At 53.0% G+C, this 18,432-nt stretch overlaps 1 protein-coding gene across 2 annotated transcripts in view; it reads right to left on the bottom strand.

The window, feature by feature from the left end:
• Positions 1-12,036: 12,036 nt before the first annotated feature.
• PACRG (parkin coregulated) overlaps positions 12,037-18,432 on the bottom strand; it is a 512,311-nt gene continuing 505,915 nt past the window's right edge. For both annotated transcript variants that reach the window (XM_082730758.1, XM_082730759.1), the window contains one exon: positions 12,037-12,515. In XM_082730758.1, the coding sequence (XP_082586884.1) occupies positions 12,355-12,515 (161 nt within the window). In that variant the 3' untranslated portion in view covers positions 12,037-12,354. The remainder of the gene's footprint in view (positions 12,516-18,432) is intronic.

Raw genomic sequence — 18,432 nt, 5'->3', positions numbered from 1 at the left:
TAAGGAGTTCACCTTCTGGGGCTTGGGGGGGGTGGGAGAGAAGGACAGAGCTGGTCGCTGAGGAGGAGGAGGGGAGGAGGGACACTTCCGGGACTGGCCCCTTGGTGTTGGAGAATCATGGCGCCAAAGAGTTTTCTTCAAGAATGAATCCAGTTCTCCAAATGGGGAGTGACATCTGTGACCCTTCCTGGAGGAGGTTCCCTCGCGCCAGCTCAGACAGTTTACGAGAGAACGCGCAGAGCCACCAGGGAGCGGCAGGGAGCTCGTGCCCCTGCCCAGCACAGCGTGGCCACCTGGCCCTGCTGGGTCTCTGCTCCCCACGCAGCTGGACGCGGTGACCCACGTGGTCACCCCTCATCTGTCCTTCTGCAGGGGCTCCCCCAACCCCCAACACGGACCCCTTCACTTACAGGGACTAGTTTCACCGTGGGAGGATTTTACCGCTCTGCTTCTGTGGCCTTAGAAGCTGCCCGGGAGTTTCGCTGGAAGAACTCCGAATGGGCCACAGACGAGGCAGAAGAGAGAAGGAAACCACTGGGGTGGGGGGAGGGGACGGGGCAGGTTGGATGAGTGGGGAGGGGCGGGAGGGTCGCACAGCCCTCCGCGGTCTGCTCCTGCGTGGGAGTTACGTGCTCCTGGAAGGGTCGTGGGAGAGTGACGCGGAGGACCCTCCACCTGCAGGAGAGCCCACGGTGCCCTAAGTACAGGTTTAAAACGAGTCTGGTGAAAAACAGAGACCAGCAGATGAGCAGCTTACAAACACGAGTTTATGATCCAGAGACCTCTAGGCCCTGTCTTCCACGGTGGAGACCCATGTGATAAAAATACGCTCCCCTTCCCGAGTGTTCTCATTTGGGACCAGATCCCATTGTCCTTATTCCTTTAGAACAGGTGCCACCATGTCACCTCACCTGAACTTGAAACTGCCCGCGAGAGCGGCAGTCCCAGCCCTTCAAGATTTGCGAGAGAGAAGCTGGACGGCTCAGGGACGGTCAACGCGGGTGGACGGCCACGAGGTGGGCCAGGCCCAGCATGGGGCCCTGCCCCGAGGGCCCCCCAACAGGACGGCCCGGCCCCTTGGGTCTACCCATGCCAGCCAGGAAGGATTAGGGGGGCGCGGAGAAGAAAGGCCAGTGGGTAAGAAAGCGCAGCTCAAGCAAGCACAAAGCAGCTTCTTGGCGTGCCCGCCATGGCCAGGGCTCCCTCCGGCAGTGAGGAGCTGTGAGAAAGTGCGTGGGGCCGGCCCCTTTCAGCCGCAGTGAAAGCAGCCACTGGCAGCTGTGGCCGGGAGCCTGGGAGGGCGACAGGCTGGCACAGGACGCCACGGCCTCTGCGCTCCCGGATGGCGCATTCCCAGGCCCCGCAGACAACCTTGGCCAAGACCCATTTCCTCCTGGAGAAAAGCTCTAGCCCCGCGAAGGGGCAGGGGCTGCCACATTTTGGGGGGGGTCAGCTCTCTCCCCAGCAGGGTGGCCCAGATCGGAGCCACGCGGATGTTACTTGTTCTCTTCCGAAGGCTGTGCAGGCGCCGTGGTGAGCTGTGTGGGAGAAGCACACGGAGAAGTACAGGGAGTCCCTGGCCTCTGTGATCACGGATTGGAATCCCGGAGTCCAATGTCTGGGAGGAGCTTTGAGATCCAGACTTACCCCTGTCGCCTCATTTCACAGAAGGGGAAACTGAGGCCCAGAGGATTTACACGTTTGGTGTCCAGGAGCTCTCAGTGGCTTGGTGGTTCCTGAAGCCCTGCTCAGGGCAGGCCCGTCGTGCCCCTTGGAAGGGGAAAGGCCGTGGGGTGGGAAACTGAAGGAGTCTCTGGGTCCGTGAGGGGCGCCGTCCTGGTCGGAACCCCACGAGGGAAGGCCTGGGCAGATCAGCACCTGGGACGGGGGGGTGGGGAAGGCTCCAGGAAGGGGTCCGGATACCCCGAGCAGGGAGCGGGCGTCTGTGGAAGACGCCCATCCCTCCTGTGGGCTTTGGCCGCTGGCTGACCTGCTCTTTCTCCTTTCCTGACCTCTGGAAGGGGTAGATGCCGTCGTGCAGATTCACAGAATGTGAAGGCTATAAGAGACTTCTGGGTCTCCGTGGGCCTGTTTCCTGCCCACTTTAGGAACCCCTTTGGGACAGTCTCTGACGGTCCCTGGCCCTTCTTGAAGCTTCCAAGGAGAAGGGAAGTCTCTGGCTCCTTGGGCAGCTGGGTAGCTTTGAGTCAGGTTTTATTTTATTTTATTTATTTTATTTTTTTAAAAAAGATTTTATTTATTTGACAGACAGAGATCACAAGGAGGCAGAGAGGCAGACAGAGAGAGAGGAGGAAGCAGGCTCCCCGCTGAGCAGAGAGCCTGATGCGGGACTCGATCCCAGAACCCTGGGATCATGACCCGGGCCGAAGGCAGAGGCTTTAACCCACTGAGCCACCCAGGCGCCCCTCGAGTCAGGTTTTAAACCATGCGTGGTACTCACCCAAACCTCCAGCTTGTGCCTGTCTTGCTCCCACACAGCCTCCCCCAGAGATACTCGAGGGGCCTGTGGTGGAAGGACTGGGGTGCTGGGAGCCCCACGGCACCCTGGGTATCCCTGGGTATCCCTGTCTCCTGGCTGCATGGCCCGGGACCAGCTCATGAGCGGCCCCGACGGCCCGTGTTCTCATCTCGGGGACGGAGCGGGCGCACTGTGTCAGCAGTGGTGTCTGCGAATGTGCGGTGCCCAAGGACTCTCTGCCCCACACCGTCCTCCGGAGGCCCGAGTCCAGGCTACATATCCTGCTTCCTTCATGTTCCTGGCCTCGTGGATGCCTCTTTGGCCTCCGCAGACGGCGCGGTGCGGTGAGCCCCGGCGGATGGAGCAGTGGCTGCACCTGCCGATCAGAAGCCAAGGCCAACGGAGGCCCCGCCTGTGGCCTCGCTTCCTCCCCACCTGGAGGCGCCCCGTCCACACCCGGAGGCGGCCCTGCCTGGCCAGCGGCCCGCGGAGACGTCGGGCTGGGCCGCCCCGAGCATCTCCTCCGAGACCGGCGGGGGCCCCGCGATCCAAGCTGTCCGCCCCCTCCTCTAGGCCAAGGACGAGCGACATTCACAGCGCCTGGGACAGAAGGAAGGAGGATTAATTGTGGAGCTCGGAAGGGAAAATTACAACTTTCTTACGGAGCTTAAAATACACAAATTAAATCTCATCTGTGATTAAATCCAAGCTCCCTCTCACCCTGCTTTAGGTCTGCGGTTCCTGGGAAATTAAAAAATGTTTGTCCAACGACTGACTATTGATCTGGTTTTCGGGCCCAGGAGGGACGGAAAGCCGCCCGAGAGAAGAGCTGGAGGCCGGAAGGCCCAGAAGAAAGCCGGCGAGCCCGGGGCCTGCGGGCTGGGCCGCGCTCGCCAGCGCAGCAGCCGCACTTCTCCGGAGGCTGAGCCGAGCCGGGCTGGCATTTTCACGAATAAAATGCGGAGGAAACGTTTTAACGCAATGGGGTCCGTGTTCACCGTGGTATTTTGTAGCGACACCCCACACCGCCTCACAGTGTGACGCACGGAAGGAAAAACACGGGTCTGCAGCCTCGTGCGGGGTGTCCCCTCCGGGCGCTGAGGGAAGGCCACACCACGCGGGAAGTCGCACCTCATGGCACGAGCCCTGGCAGGTCCCGGGTTGTCTCTCTCTCGTGATCAGAAGGCCACGTGCTCTGAGGTGGCGTGTCTGGGCCGCCGAGGGAAGGTGGAGGCTCACAGCTGTGTCCCTTGGTCTGTATTCATGTCTGACGGGCAGCTGCAGGTCCCAGGTGTCTTCCGTTGAGAGATGACGTCTCAGGCACAGTTTTAAGCGGTTTCCCCGAGATACCTCATGTAACCCTTCCGACGCCTTCCCACATAGTCCTTCCTCCCACCGCCGCACGGGGAAACTGAGGCACGGAGGATTCTACTGGAAGACGGACATTATCTGGCTGGTTGGTGGTGGAGCCGCCATTTAAAACGTGCCCTGAGTCCCAACCCAGTCCCAAGCCACCATGTATCACCCCCGCCTGCCCCACACCCCCTCGTTGGACTTAATTTTATGTTTCACACTGGAGTTAGACGGTTCCCTTTTCTAGCCAGTCCAGAAGGCCCAGGAAACCCCGGGGGTGGGGAGGGCCTTCTGGTGGCCCCTCTCGCGGCTGGAGAAGAAGAGGCCTCTCTGCGTTTCGTGGCTGGGTGGGTTATTCTCACGGGGGATTTCCAGAGAAAGGCTTTCTTCAGTCAGGACTCCGGCCTCTTGTGAGGCGCTGTGGTATTTGTTAGATACGTGGCCTTTACTGTTAGTGATGTCATTAGATAGTCAAGCAAGTCCAGAGAAACTCTGTTCCGTCCCAATACAGCCTTTTCATCAGTTTCCTCGTTTGGGTCATTCTTGTGGTGCTCTGACAGAAGGGAACGGCACCTTACCAGAGGGCAGCTGACTCCCCTCAGCAAACAGAGATCCGCCAGATATATGAGATTTGGGGCAGAAATTGTCACACTTCAGGGATGTTTTGCCGTTGGGTTCCCTCTAAACGGAAAACATCCTTTTCGTCTGGAGAATTCCTAGAGGAGATGGAAAAAGCCCAATCCCATGACACATTCCCCCTCTCGAAGGGAGCCTACTGACGGGTTATTAAAAATTTACCTTTTTGTCAATAAAGTTCTTCAGAGGACATTTGCCCTGCTGCATTTTAATGTAATGTTCACAGCCCCAGATGCATGAGGGAGAAGACAAAAGGCCACTTAAAGCTCTGGTTCTGGAAGGTTCCCGCTTTGCATTTGGGGGAGTGGTTGGACGCACGTGGACAGTGGGAGCTGTGGGATGGTCTCCTCAGCCCCGGAGACAAACCCGAGGCGGTGGGGAGATGCCCACGTAGGCATGGGAATTTGGCAAGGGGGCGCGTAGTAAGTGAGCTGTTTCTAAAACCGCTGCTCCAAACCCTTTGAACTGTGCCCAGTTCATTAGAAAGTTCCCTTTCTGTATTAATAGAAATAATTCAATTTTTCTAAGTTTCAAGTATAAAGATGACAACCACCTTGAATATTTGGAAATGGGAGAGTGAAGTCTGATACTTTAAGCCTTTTTTTTTTTTTCCTGGTAACTCTTGAAGCGAAGATGATGGGTTTTTACCATTGGCTTTTTATTGGTTGATTTAAACCATATTTTTCTAAGATACACCTATTCATTCTCTAGTCTGTGAACAATTTAGTTTATCTTCCTGATGAGGGACGTTGAAGCTTTCCTCCTATTCTTAAAGGCTTCGTTAAATTACTTTTCTCGAAGAGTCCTATGCTGAATGGAAAATTGCAAGAGTGGTCAGGCTTGAAAGCAGGGTCTCTGGAGACTGGTGCCACACAGTCAATGACCTTGTGAGGATGTGTAGATGTGTAGACCGGCCTCCACAAGGGCTGGAACCAATGTTTGGGACAGAGACATTGGTTTGGAACTGTCATTCCCTAACTTCCCAGGACATCAGAAGCCCCTGGAGGACTTGCTCAGACGCAGAGGCTGGCCCTGTTCTGGAGTTCTGAATCAGCAGATCTGAGCAGGGGTCCCGAATGTGAACCCATCCCAAGCTCCCAGGGACCCCAATTTGAGAACCACTGTGCTCGGATGTACTGTTAACTCCGGGTGTCAGTGTCTACTTCTGGTTAACCTCCCCGACAACACAGATTTAAACGGACACCTGAGTCCATTTATGCTGAGTCCCCCACGGAAACATCCATTTGACTGTGGGTATTTGGAAGGGACCTTGATGGTCCTCCCGACTCCAGCCCGGTAGTGTTCCTGGAGGAACCTGGTAGGAGGAACGGGAAGAGGAGGCGGTGAGCCCGCAATCCAGCGCCACATGCCAAAGCCACATTGATGTGGCCACGCACACGGAGGCTGTCCGTCCGTCTTTGGATGCCCCGCTGGCCCCGTGTTTCTGGCAGACTGGGAGGATATTTAAAACACGTTCCTCTGGTTTGGTTTAAACAGAATAATGAATGCCTGTCCCCATGACAGCAGATTCTTTTTAAATCTTCCAAGGTCTGAGCGTCTTCAATGACTCTTATGTTGGACTGCTAACTTTCCGGCCGGGGACCGCCCAAGGACGGTCGGTGTCCCCGTCAGTTGAGGTCAGTTGCAACGAGCGAGGAGGGGCCCAGTTCTCTCTGCCCGCTGGTCTGACAGTGGACCCTCTGGGCCATTTTGTAAGGGTCACCCATTCACGGATGGGGCAAATGTTCACTGAGTTCTGACTGTGCACGGGAGCCGCCTCACGGCGGGGGACACCGTCACACACACAACAAAGTCCCCGGGCTCACGCAGCCTGCGATCGACCAACAAGCAAGGGAACGTGCCCCAGCGGGTCAGATGCTCAGCAGCGTTTTGAGGCAAATGAAGCCAAACAAGGGACAGAGAGTGGGAGGGAGGCGGGCGGCGAGAAAGGCCATTCTGGGGAAGTGACGCTCGCAGAGACCAGGACGACGTCTGGAGCGAGGGGACGCAGTGGAGGTGGGAAGGGGGTACGGGAGCAGAGCTCGGAGGCCAGAATGTCCGGCCTGTTTGCGGGGCAGGGGTGAGGCCAGCAGAGCCGCAACAGGGAGGTGGGAGACCGGGGGCAGCGGGAGTTGGGGGGACGCGGGGTCGGGGAGCTCAGGCGAAGCCGGTGGCCCCAAAGTGCAGGGAGCGAGAGTTGGAGCCACTCCCGGGGACGAGGGGGACGTCGCTGGGCGGCCGGAGAGGTCGGCTGATCCGAGGGCATCCGGGTGTGAGGGGTCGCTGGCGTCCGCGCGCGGCGTCCCCACGGGCCGAAGCGAGGCGCGAGGAGGAGGGAAGGAGCCGGCCGCGAGGCCCGGGAGGCGGCGGGCCCGGGCCCGGCTTCCCGTCCGGTTTCTGCATCCTTTCGGCATCCGAGCCGCACGTCGGGTGGGGATTCGGGAAGCGGGCGCTGAGTTTGGGAATCGGGGACGTGTAGCTGTCATCTGAAGTCTTGGCCTGGGTGAGGTGACCTAGGGCCCGGGTGGGGGACGGGAGGGAGACGGAGGCCTGGCCACGGGACCCTGACGTGCTCGAGGTCAGCAGGAGCAGGAGGATCCGGCGCCGGGGCTGAGGAGAGGCGCGGGTGAGCGTCCGCGGGCCTCCCCAGGCTGGAGGCTCATCCTCCAGCGCGGTTTGTCCTGGTCCCCGGGGCCCGTCCCTGAGCGCGCGCGCGGTTTGTCCTGGTCCCCGGGCCCGTCCCTGAGCGCGCGGCGGCGTGTCCTCTTCTTCTCTGAACCCAAGCGCTGCTTTCCTCAGGGCCAGAGCCGGGCTCGCCTGCTCACGAAGGCGGTCTCGATGTGGGGTCCCACGGTGCACAGCTGGGGACAGGCTCGGCTGGGAATGCCCTGAAATTATCCTCAAGGTCCCGCGGGCCACGGGCTCTCGTCTGAGTAGACCGTGTACAGTTTCCAGAAGATTCTTAAGGCAAAACGAGGGGACATTCCTCAGTACGTTCTAAAGAATCACGAAGCTGATGTGATGCGTGTTTAGACTTCGGGAACATGGGACGAGGACAGACGTCTCACCCAGCCCGAAGCCTACAGCAATCTGGCAAAGGAAGGATGAAGAAAGAAAAATACTTAAAAAATACTCCCGTTGGGGAGAGCAAACATCCACCTCCTGAAACAGAGAAACTGCCGAGCACCATCGTCGGCGAGTGCCAGAACCCGCGCAGCCTGCAGGAGGGCGCAAACCCGTCAGCCGGAGACCCGGGCGGGCACCTGCGGGCGCAGGTCACAGAAGCGGTCCCTCCTTGGGAGATGGCGCGGAGCCACCTTCTGGCCCGGGCTGGGTCGCTCCTGCATTCGCTTTAGTAGCTTCGTCAGCACTTGAGGGAAGGGGCAAAGGCTCTTAGGGTTTTTCAGAAACAGAGCCGATGTGGGTTTGGGATTTCACACTCACGCATTTTAGACCGCAAGAGAGACAGAGGTGACGCGAGATATTTTTACCATCAGAGTCAGCCCCAACACAGATTTCCCTGCGGCATGTGCTCTTGAGTAAGTCCCACACCCTTGTATTATTATTATATTATTATTATTTAGGATGCTTGTGGTTTCTTTTGTATTGAAACAGCATGTCGACAAATGGTCACTGGGGCGTGAGGTCGAGGTCCCATTTGGAAAAGGCCCTTCCCCCTGAGCTCAGCAGGGCTCTCAGGAGCAGAGCAAGGCCGTGCTGAGTCTCGGGCACGAGGACTGACCAGAACCGTACTGCATGGAAAGTACCGAGGTTTAGAAAACATGGTTGGCGGAGCTTGGGGAAGCATTTCCTCTTGGGTCTCTGGGAGAGTGCCGTGTTCTGTGACGGCCCTGGAGGGGCACGTGGTGGGGAAGGTTGACCGCGAGGGGGACTTACTGCCTGCATGGCTCCTGGGTGGCTCAGAGCACAGCTCATTTGCTGACTGTGTCAGCGCCGAGATCCTCTGGGGCCCCGAACATCCAATCAGTGGACGTGAGTTGTCTTGTTGTGAACGGGAACTGGGTCATTTTCAGCTCAGATCTGGAAGTGTCCGATTTTGGATGAACTTTGGTTAAGGGGGGCTTTCCTAGGAAAGGGATGCTTTTGTGGAGACAATTGTTTAAAAAACATTTGAGATTTTTCTGCTGTCACTTAAAATCCTGAAAGTAGAATTTCTATTTCAAAAAATGTCCCGGGGACTATTTCCCAGGGTATATTAGCTCCCCAGCCTCTGCTTACGAACGGCTGGTGTCGAACATCTCAAAATAGCCAAAAGAAGTACGCGATGCCCTGGGTATTGAAACAGACTTAACATGACTTCATTTTTGCTTCTCTAAATTACGGTGTTCCGAGATATCCCATAGCCTACCCTGAAACTTCTCTCGAGAGCTCATGTAAGTGAACCCAGAAGGACTTAAAGCTTTCTTTGTTTAAGAAAGCTTCGGGTTTGAAATCCTATTCCCCAAGTATGCAACCATTTCGCAGAACTTTTGAACTCTGTATTTCTGCCTGACATTTTGCCTCTGTAGTAACGATGACCGGCTGGCGTCCCGGGGTGGCCGGAGGGGAAGGCCACTCTTACGGGTGAGGGCGTGACTCCCGAGATGAATTCTGGGAGGGCGGGTGGCCTTGTGGAAGCTCTGCTGTCTTTCTCACCAGGACCCATGTTTACCCAAGACCCGTGTCTATGAGGCAGGCCGGAGACCATGCCCTCGCTGATGGGGACCTAGTGAGGCAGAGTGAGAACCGCCCCGCCTGGGGCATTTCTCAGGGACTGAGCACCTACGACCAACCTCAGGCACTGGGCTGGCTGCTTTCCCAGGAAAAATCCTCCTAGGATCCCGGAAGCCCACGGGGCACCCTGATGGGCTGACCACATGCGTCTGTCATGTGATGCTTGTTACAAGCCTGCAAAGAAGACATTGCAAGGCCTGTTCTGGGATGAGGGATTTGAGTTTTAGAGCGTTTCGAGAATTTGCCCAAGGTCACCAGGCCGTTTCTTGGTGGAAAGAGATTCACGCCCAGATCTGCCGGGTTCCCACTCCGGTGCTCTAACCACTGGGCCCTGCACCCATCGTTTGGCCCTGGCATCGACCCTGGGAAGCAGAGGCTATTAGGGGGATTAGATCAGGTTCCAGTGACTCACTCTGGGCTCTGCAGCTCCTGAGTACCAAGCTCAGAGTTCCCACCCGGATCTTGACTCTCACATTCAGAGCTTTACTGACTGCTTCCCTTAAACTAACTGTGACACTGGGCTGGCGTCTTCCTCTGGTAAAAATAACACAATCGCACACAAGCGACACAGGCAAACACCATTGCCTACTATACCAGTGCTTGACAGCTCCCACTCTTCATTGCCGCATGCCCTTAGGCATCTTTAAAAGGAAGTTTCAGTGCAAAGATGGAGCCCGTGAAAGAAGCCACTATTGCCTTGGAGTTAATCTGAAATTACTTGGGAGAAGCAGAAGACAAACCTAGGGTAGGATCTGAAAAGCAGGCCATTCCTATCTCCGTAGCGGTAAAATGACGTTTGAAGAATTCTCCAGAGAACGTGGTGCTATTTATGGAGTTATTTTGGTTTTCTGCAAGATTATCTCGTTATAACAAGGAACTCATCATTGCCTTGCAGGAAGTGCCATATTGTTTGAAGATTCTCCGAATATACATTGCTTTGCTGGGGGAAAAACTCATCATTATTCATAATGTTTCTCTTGGAAATAAAACGCCAAAAGTATAAGAAACTGCATTGGGCCCTTCCCGTGGATCACTCTAGTCCTTACAACATTCCTACAGGTAGGAATAATCTCTACCTTACCACCGAGAGCACCTGACCCTCAGAGAGGCTGACTAACATGCCCAAGGCGCAGAGCTAGTAAGTTGAGAGCAGAAGAGGAACTGTGATGTTTTCGTTCCAAGCCAAAGCTGGGGCTCCTGGACTGGCAGGGTGTCGGACACAGCACTCTCTGTTCCCTCGCCCAGGTAGCTTTCAAGAACATGACCCAGAGCAAGAAGCCAGGCCTGTTGCTGCCATAGGCCAGCCCTGCTTCCATCTCCTAACAAAACAAGGAAAGTAGGAACTTTCCAAAGGTGCCAACAAGCCACCATCTTTGTGAGTCTCACGGATGTGGGTGTCCCTTCAGATACGTCCGCGATGCCAGGACAAGCTCTAATGGGTGTAAGTGAACATTACCGTTTGGAGAAAAGCCTGCCTTAACCTGTCGGTGTCTGCTTCTAACTACGCCTTTGCAAAATATACACCAAAGCCACTTTGTTTTACATAGTCATGCGTCTCTGTTTATCCTAAAAAATGCTTCCGGAATCTGGGTGGTGGGAGCTGCTGAGATGGGAGATTTCGTATGCTGAGCCAGTCAACGAGGAAGATGAATAATGGACCAGTCTTCGAATTTGGTGTTTGCCTTGGGAAACTTGAGTCTTAAATAATTAGTGACAGTAATCTCGAGGCCATTGCTCCGTGCATGGTGGAGCACGTCCCGTGTCTTCACTTTTGTGCAGAAACTGCACTTTGCTACAGAATGAGAGACTTCAGGCTACGCATTTCTGGGCAGTTGCAGCGTTTCTCAGGTGTGCAAGTCCGTGTTCCGTCTTTATGAAGTTTTCTGGGCTGAGTTTCAAACGCCCCGAGCTCAGCACCCAGCTGAGCCTAAAAAGCCAAATGGTGGGGGGTTGATTACCTTACGGTTGGGGTTCTCTTTGGGCACCTTTTTTTTTCTTTCTCAGTTAAATGAAAAAGTACATGTTCTTCGTTTGTTTGTTTGTTTTATTGGTTACAGTAAAATTCCAAAACACTGCCTTTAGACCTACAGAGGAGAACCCGTCCACCTTGTGAGTGGAAGCAAAGGCAAAGAGAATTGCCAAACAATTGTTGAGATGCATGTAAGTCATTCTCAAAAATGATCAAAAGCCCTAAGCAAACGGCTGGGTGACATCTTGTCAGGCATTCACGCTGGCTTTTTTTTTTTCTTTAGAGCTAGTGAGTTTATACCCACTCTTTTTTTTTTTTTTTTTTAAGATTTTATTTATTTGACAGAGATCACAAGTAGGCAGAGAGGCAGGCAGAGAGAGAGGAGGAAGTAGGCTCCCCGCTGAGCAGAGAGCTTGATGCGGGGCTTGATCCCAGGAGCCTGGGATCATGACCTGAGCCGAAGGCAGAGGCTTTAACCCACTGAGCCACGCAGGCGCCCTGCATGCTGGCATTTTTATCGCGTTTGCTGTGTTGCATTTTACACCACCCAACCCTTCAGTCTCCCCAAGACATGCACCGGAAAGCCCCCAACAAGCCCAGACGACCAGTGGGCTAGGAGCATTCATTACGTTGGTAGCTGAGCCCCATAAGGGGCCACAACCCTGTCCTTCTGCAACTGGAGTGGAGAGTCAACGGTTTTATTGAACGTCCAAGCGCGGAGCTCTGCCCAGCTGCCGGGGAGGGGCTGCAGAACCCGGGTTTTTCCTCCATGATAAACACCTATTAAGCTGTCAGCATAAACTCTTCCCTTACAACCTCTGACATCACCCTCGGGGCAGGCAGACACAGAACAGCAATTGCTGAATTGCGCATGAAAATCATAGTTTTATTGTCTATACAACTGAAGGTTTCGCTCGGACTCCTGCTTCTGTCCGAGCAGTATAAAGAAGCAATTCTTCTCGGAGAACAAATAAGCACAGTACACTATTGTAATCTAAGAAACAGGCACTATTTATGCATTGGAAAGCCTTGCTCTCAATAGGGCTAGCGGTCCAATGGTCCAGAAGCCACTATTTTAGCAGCTGGAGAAGAGAAAGCTGTAGACGTCACCAGGAATGAGATGCCGAAAGCAGTGGGGAGGGCTGCGGGCGCGGGCCGGGAGGGGCCGGGAGGGGCCTGCCCGCTAGTTGAGCACGCACGACTCGTAGGTGGGGACCATGTACTTGATGTTGATGAAGGCGTCCTCCCCGCCGTAGCGCTCGAAGGCCTCCAGCGTCTCCTGGATCAGGTCGCCGATGTTCTCCCGCTTCTGCTGGCTGTAGTCGATGCCGTCTCCGGAGTTCACTGGTTCAAACACACAAAGAGCCCCGTTACTGCGCCGTTCTCTCCAGGACGCCCTACACACCCGTCTAGGCATTTTCTCCAAACGCTTGGGAGGGGACGCAAGCGCGTCACATTTTCTAGGTGGTCCCGGGGAGTTCTAGGAGTGGAAACAGCAGCGCTGCGAGCATGCAAAGCCCCAGACTGCGGCCGACGCAAAGTCCTCTGAACTAAGGGAACAGCAGACTAACCCCAAGTGGGGTGATCACAGGCACACGACCAACCACAGATCTCAGGACTGACCGTAACGAAGAGTGTTCTCTTGGACCCTGAGTTCTTCAAAGTCCCAGAAATGAACACTCTCTTCGGGTTAGGGGTTTGAACGGATACACCTGGGAAGGAGAGGCTGAGCCCACCCCCACGTCTTTGGTGCTGTGGCATCTGTCTCTCTTCCAAGCGCGCAGTCATCTGCAGTGATTTCCATCACCCAGATGTGGGGGCTGCGGGGGCGGCTAGGAGGAAACTGCTTTTCCTGCTGGAGCTATCCGACGGTTTCCCAGGGACCAGCCAAGGCCGGGCCTTGCAGAACCTTGAAGGGCCCTCTGCAGCTCCCCGCCAGCTTCTACACGGGAAGGGGTTCCTGGGATGGGGCCTTCACTGGCCTTGGGAGCCTGAGTAGGCAAACTCCATCTCAAACCATTTGGAGGAGAAGTACCTGATTGCACCCAACCTGTACGATGTCTGCAGGAATTACCCAGGGGTGAGGGGGTCTAACTAGAACGGAGACCCTTGGCTTCCATCCAGAGGGTAGAGATCCCGCGAGGGTTCCCCCAATAGCTCTCTCTGACACACACGTCATGATGCACTTCGCACATGTTTCTTGGGCTTCCACCGCCCTGTGCTCCCAGGAAGTAGGGCATGGTCACGCCGCTGCTCAGTTGCTGACGTCACCCCCCCTTATCTCTGCTGAAGTGACCGGCTGCGGACCCGCTTGGGCCGGAGCTGCAGACAAAAGTCCTCATTCTATCCACATCTCAAGTATGGCTCCAATATGTTGATTTTGCTTGAATGAGAAAATTATAGAGGGAAAAAAGGTTTTTCAAACTTTTCTCCTCAGTTATTTTGGACATGTACGAAAGGACCGAGCAATGGTTCAGACCAGCATTAAAAGGAACAAGTGCAGCCCCATACAGCAGAGATAAGCAGCTCTTTTGCTTGATTTTTCCAGAAACCCATTAGAGAAATATCACTGTCTTCTATAGCATAAGGAAAAGGAATCGCTTTCCTGGTTAGTTTCTTTCGGTGGGGGTGAAGGCAGGCAGAAATATTACTGATTTTCAAAGTGAGATTATGAGTCATAAAGCTATGGTATATATCAATTTTTCATAACAAATAGCCTTATAATGCAAAGCCATTGTCATTAGGTAGGGTTTTCTTTTCTTTCCTCTTTCCTCTTTCTTCTTTCTTTCTTTCTTTTTTTAGAGAGAGTGAGAGCGCAGGCACATGAGAGAGAGTGTGAAGCGGGGGCAGGGACAGAGGAAGATGGAGAAAGAGAATCTTAAGCAAATACCATGCCCAGCACAGAGCCTGATGCAGGGCTCAATCTTATGACCCCGAGATCATGACCTGAGCCAAAGCCGAGAGTCGGCCAGTTAGACAACCGAGCCACCCAGGGCGCCTCAGTTAGACGGGCTCCCCTTGCTCACGATCACTTCTGTGATCACACGGAAAGCTCAATTTAAGTGAGTTTGATGTACAGAGTGGTTGATCATCCTAAAGAACTAAATATGAGTTACTGTAGAATAAGCAAGAGATAAGATGTTTGAAGAAAGATTTTTACCTCATTGTTTTTGAGCAAAAGATAAACTTTTTAGAAAACAAAAATGTAGACAAACGCACAGAGTAACAGGCTTATTTTTTCCTCTAGATCCACATGGTGGTGGGAGGAGAGAGTCCTTGCAGTCAGAAGCGCCCACTAGGGAGGACAGCGTGATATTAATCTATTTGGGGGAACTTTCCAAAAAGAGAAAGTCTTTAGGTTGAATTAAGAGAGAAGGGCGCGTGCGCGCGGGTGTGTATGTGTGTGTGTTGGAGGGGGTCATTGATATTTGTTACAGGTGTCAAGAAAAGATCTTAAGAAAGAAAGTCCAAAAGAAGGCAGGGCAAGAGAGTCAGAAAAAGGGGCAGGAGGGACAGAGACAGATCACGTGTGGCAAGTGTGATGGATATCATAGAAGGTATCTGTTGGGAACAGCTTCTGCTTCCCAAGATTCCAATTGGAATGGGCAAGCGTACCCAGCAGGGATTTTTGACTGATCTTTCTGTGCCTCTTTTTCCAGGATGGCATTCCTGATAGACTTCTCCTGGTCATGAAAGACGTGGACTTAGATGGAAGGTTGCATGAGCTTTGCTTGCATGGGACGGCCAAGCCCATAGCGCAAATATCTAGAGGGCACATGGCAAATGTCATCGGTGATGGTGCTGAGTGGTGACAGCCTCGATCTCATTCCTTATGCAAAGATACGTAAATCAATCACTAATAAATGGCATCTTTTGTTGGCATATTAGTCAAAAGGTCAAGAACTGAATAGATCACGGGACACATATTTTCCTGGTGGAGGCAGAGGGGCTGGAAAGTCTGCACACAATGGAAAGCTTAACACACCCTGTTTTTCCCACTGACTTCCAGAAGGCTACAGTGACAAGCAACACTTTATTTCAATAATAACCTATTCTTGCTTTTTAAAAAATATTTAACTGTAGGAGTAAGTAAACTATGTAGCTTTTTTGTTTCTCAACAGCGTATAAACCCAATGATAAAAGAGAACAGAACAGAACAGAACAGAAGTTGCTTATTCAAAAAGTGAGTTGGAGTTGGCATATTTTGTGGTTGGCAGAACGTATATCACTGGGGCAGAAAAAAAGACCAAAAAGGAACACATCCTTATTTGGCATGCTTTAGCGATGACAGGGCACAATTTAGCCTCAAACCATGTTCAGAGGCAGGTGAGCGATGTGCTCTCCCTTCCCAAGCAGTTATATTGCCATTTCTTTGAGAATCGGAGCTGGAGCTCACCATTTCCAACACGCGCGATGCGGTCGGAAGGTTCACTTGTAAGAATAGGGCACTTAAAAAAAAATCCAGATGGTTATTTACAATCGTCGGTTCTGATTAGAAAGATGACATTTCAATTTAGGAAGCTAGGAATCTGTTTTATGTCCAGCAGCTGGAAAGATACATCAACGATGGAAAAGATATGTTTTATTTATAACCAAACAAATAGGGACTGCAAGAGAGGTTTAAGCCAGAATGCTTTTCTAGAGGGGTAATAGGCAAGCAGAGCAGAGCAAGGGGTGTAGTAATCTTCTTGGAGATTCTTCATGCAGGAGGTGTACAGGTAGTGGTTGAAAGTGGTGCCTGTTTAGTGCCCTCGTAAATGCATTTGTTATTCTGCATGCTGGAACGGTCGATGGTGTGGGCAATCGGTTTTTATCCCATGCATACTTTCTTCCTATATACCCCTCTTTAAACCGCCCTGATCCAGATGCTTCCTCTTCCAGGCGCCATATTGGTCAGAGCCGGGATGTCTGGATCCCAGCCTTGCTTCTGGCACCAGCCTGCTCCTGGCATTGAACTCAGCGGCTCTGAGACGTGACTATGAATCACACCTCGCCACCAAGGGCCACCTCAAAGGGATGCTACATGAGACACATCTGCATTTCACACAAATATCTGTGTGTAGTGGACACGGGCCAGCAACAGATACATATCACGTAGAATTTGGGTGAGATATTCTCTTAGCACTTTCACGATTTCTAAACCATGTAGAAGCTGCATTCTTTTCCTTCAGTTAATGTGATTACAGGAAGGAGGGGAAAAGGCAGGAGAAGCAAAGCCAGAAAAAAGGGGACACTTTCAGCAGCCAGAGCAAGGGCTTCCCACGTCAGCGCTGCAGTTGGTGGTGACAGAATTTTTTGGTCCCACTGTGGGTGCCTTTGGCCCCGGCCCTCCCGGGAGCTGTTACGATGTGAGGCCCTCTGCAGACCAGGCACTCTGTTGGGCACCGCTGAGTAATGAGATCCAGGAAAATCAGGGCTTATCACCTTCCTGGGGAACCTCTGACTGAGCGCCGCCTTGTAGAATGCTCTGATCACACCCACCCACCATGGAAGGCCATACAGGATCACGCACCCTCGCCTCAAGGACCCTCAGGGCCGCGGGCATCCCCCTCGCTGCTTGGCTTATCTCGGTGACCTGTGTCCCGAGAGCACCCTTATCTGTGTGTTTCCAGCAGGTGCCCCAGACTTCTATCTCAGACGCGTGGACGGACACAGCGAGCAGTTACATTCACATTTGGATTTTTCTGACTTGAACGCTTTTCGGTAAATACTCTTTAAGTGTTAAATGTGTAGATACTCTCATGGGAACGGTACTACACAAAGGTGTTATTTGGAAGGGAAAGCACTATTTAAGGCATCGGAAATATAAAACTTGTAACTGCCTACCTGGGGTGGCTTAGTCCATGTGCCTGAACTATTACGTGAACCAACAGATGAAATCATTTTTAGACTCAGCCTGTACTTTCTGGGTGTGACTAAGAAGATGGACAGGCCCAATTTCCAGAAGGGAAATGCTTCTGTGGGTTTGGGGGATGTCCTGGCTGGAGTGGTCCTTGCTCCCCGGAGGGCTGGGCGGGACCCCCCACCCCTGTGGGAAAGACCTAAGTGCTTTTAAAAGTCAATGAACCACACCCTCGGAGAAAAAATACCGGCTTGGGAAACTTGGTTACAAAGCACCTGCATGGGTCTAGAAACGATGAGGGGGTTCAAATGCTGTCCGGGCTCTAGTCACTTGATGCTCACGACTGACTTTAAAAGCTGCGACTTTATGATGTTAGCTCCCCATGCTCGGCAACCGCAGTGGCTCATGTCGGCTCCCCCGTGTACAACAGCACCTTGAACAACTGGGGAAATAGCCCATTTCTCAGATGAAAAGACGGTTCACCCGACAGAGCCTCATTCACAGCACCTGTGGGAGCACCGGACAGTGAGCCAGGCAGACCCATGCTCACAGTGTACCTCGGGCGAAACTGCAGCCATAAAACCAGGGCTTTGAAAGGAATTGCTCCTGACCCATCATGGTTTGGCTGTACCCTCTTTTGGCCTCCCGTGGTTTCTCTGGCCATTCGTGTGTGGGGTCTCACGCATTGTGAAGTCTGGTCACTTTGCAGACACGGTATTTGAACGTGTATCCAGACCAAGTCCAGCCCGAAGCGGTTCTCAGTATGAGAGCATCCTTTGATGTAAAATGACTTACAGACAGCACATCTGTTGCACCGTTTCCCCAGGTGAAGTGGTTGGCGAGCTTGGGCGGGTAGCAAGGACTCTGGTCCTGTGGTATGTGACCCAATGGGGATGGCTGACATCCCCAAAGCAAGAGAGTGAAATTAAAAAAAAAAAAAAAAAAAGAGTGCTACCAGAAGAAACCAAAGCATTTCTTTCTGGACCAGAAAAGGCACTTTTTGGTTTCTCAATGCTGTGCTAAAATATTTCAAGGGCTCTAAAGACCTGCAGTGAGTTCTACTTGTCAGAACCTGTAACTTCTGACGGCCTCGGTCATAGCTAAAGCTGCATTCCTTCCGGGCTGCGTGTCAGTGATGTCATCCCTGGGAGAAAGAAAGTGAGCCCTTGGGGCCTGGGTTCAGGTCTTGGCAGGGATGTGCAGGTGGGACCTACCGCAAATATTATTATTATTATTATTATTATTATTATTATTATTACAAGATCCTTCTTGATCACAGATTTTCTGTTGGATGATTCTGAACAAATTTTTCCTTTGGGTGTCATGGATTTAGCAGTTACAAGCTTGAGATGACCAAGCAGGGATTCCCTGGGCGCACTTAACTGGTGTTTAAGCAGATGTCAGCTTCGGTAGAATAAA

The sequence above is a fragment of the Mustela nivalis genome (assembly GCF_964662115.1).
Source record: "Mustela nivalis genome assembly, chromosome: 5".
Classification (NCBI taxonomy): domain Eukaryota; kingdom Metazoa; phylum Chordata; class Mammalia; order Carnivora; family Mustelidae; genus Mustela; species Mustela nivalis.
This window is presented reverse-complemented; position numbering and strand designations above follow the sequence as displayed.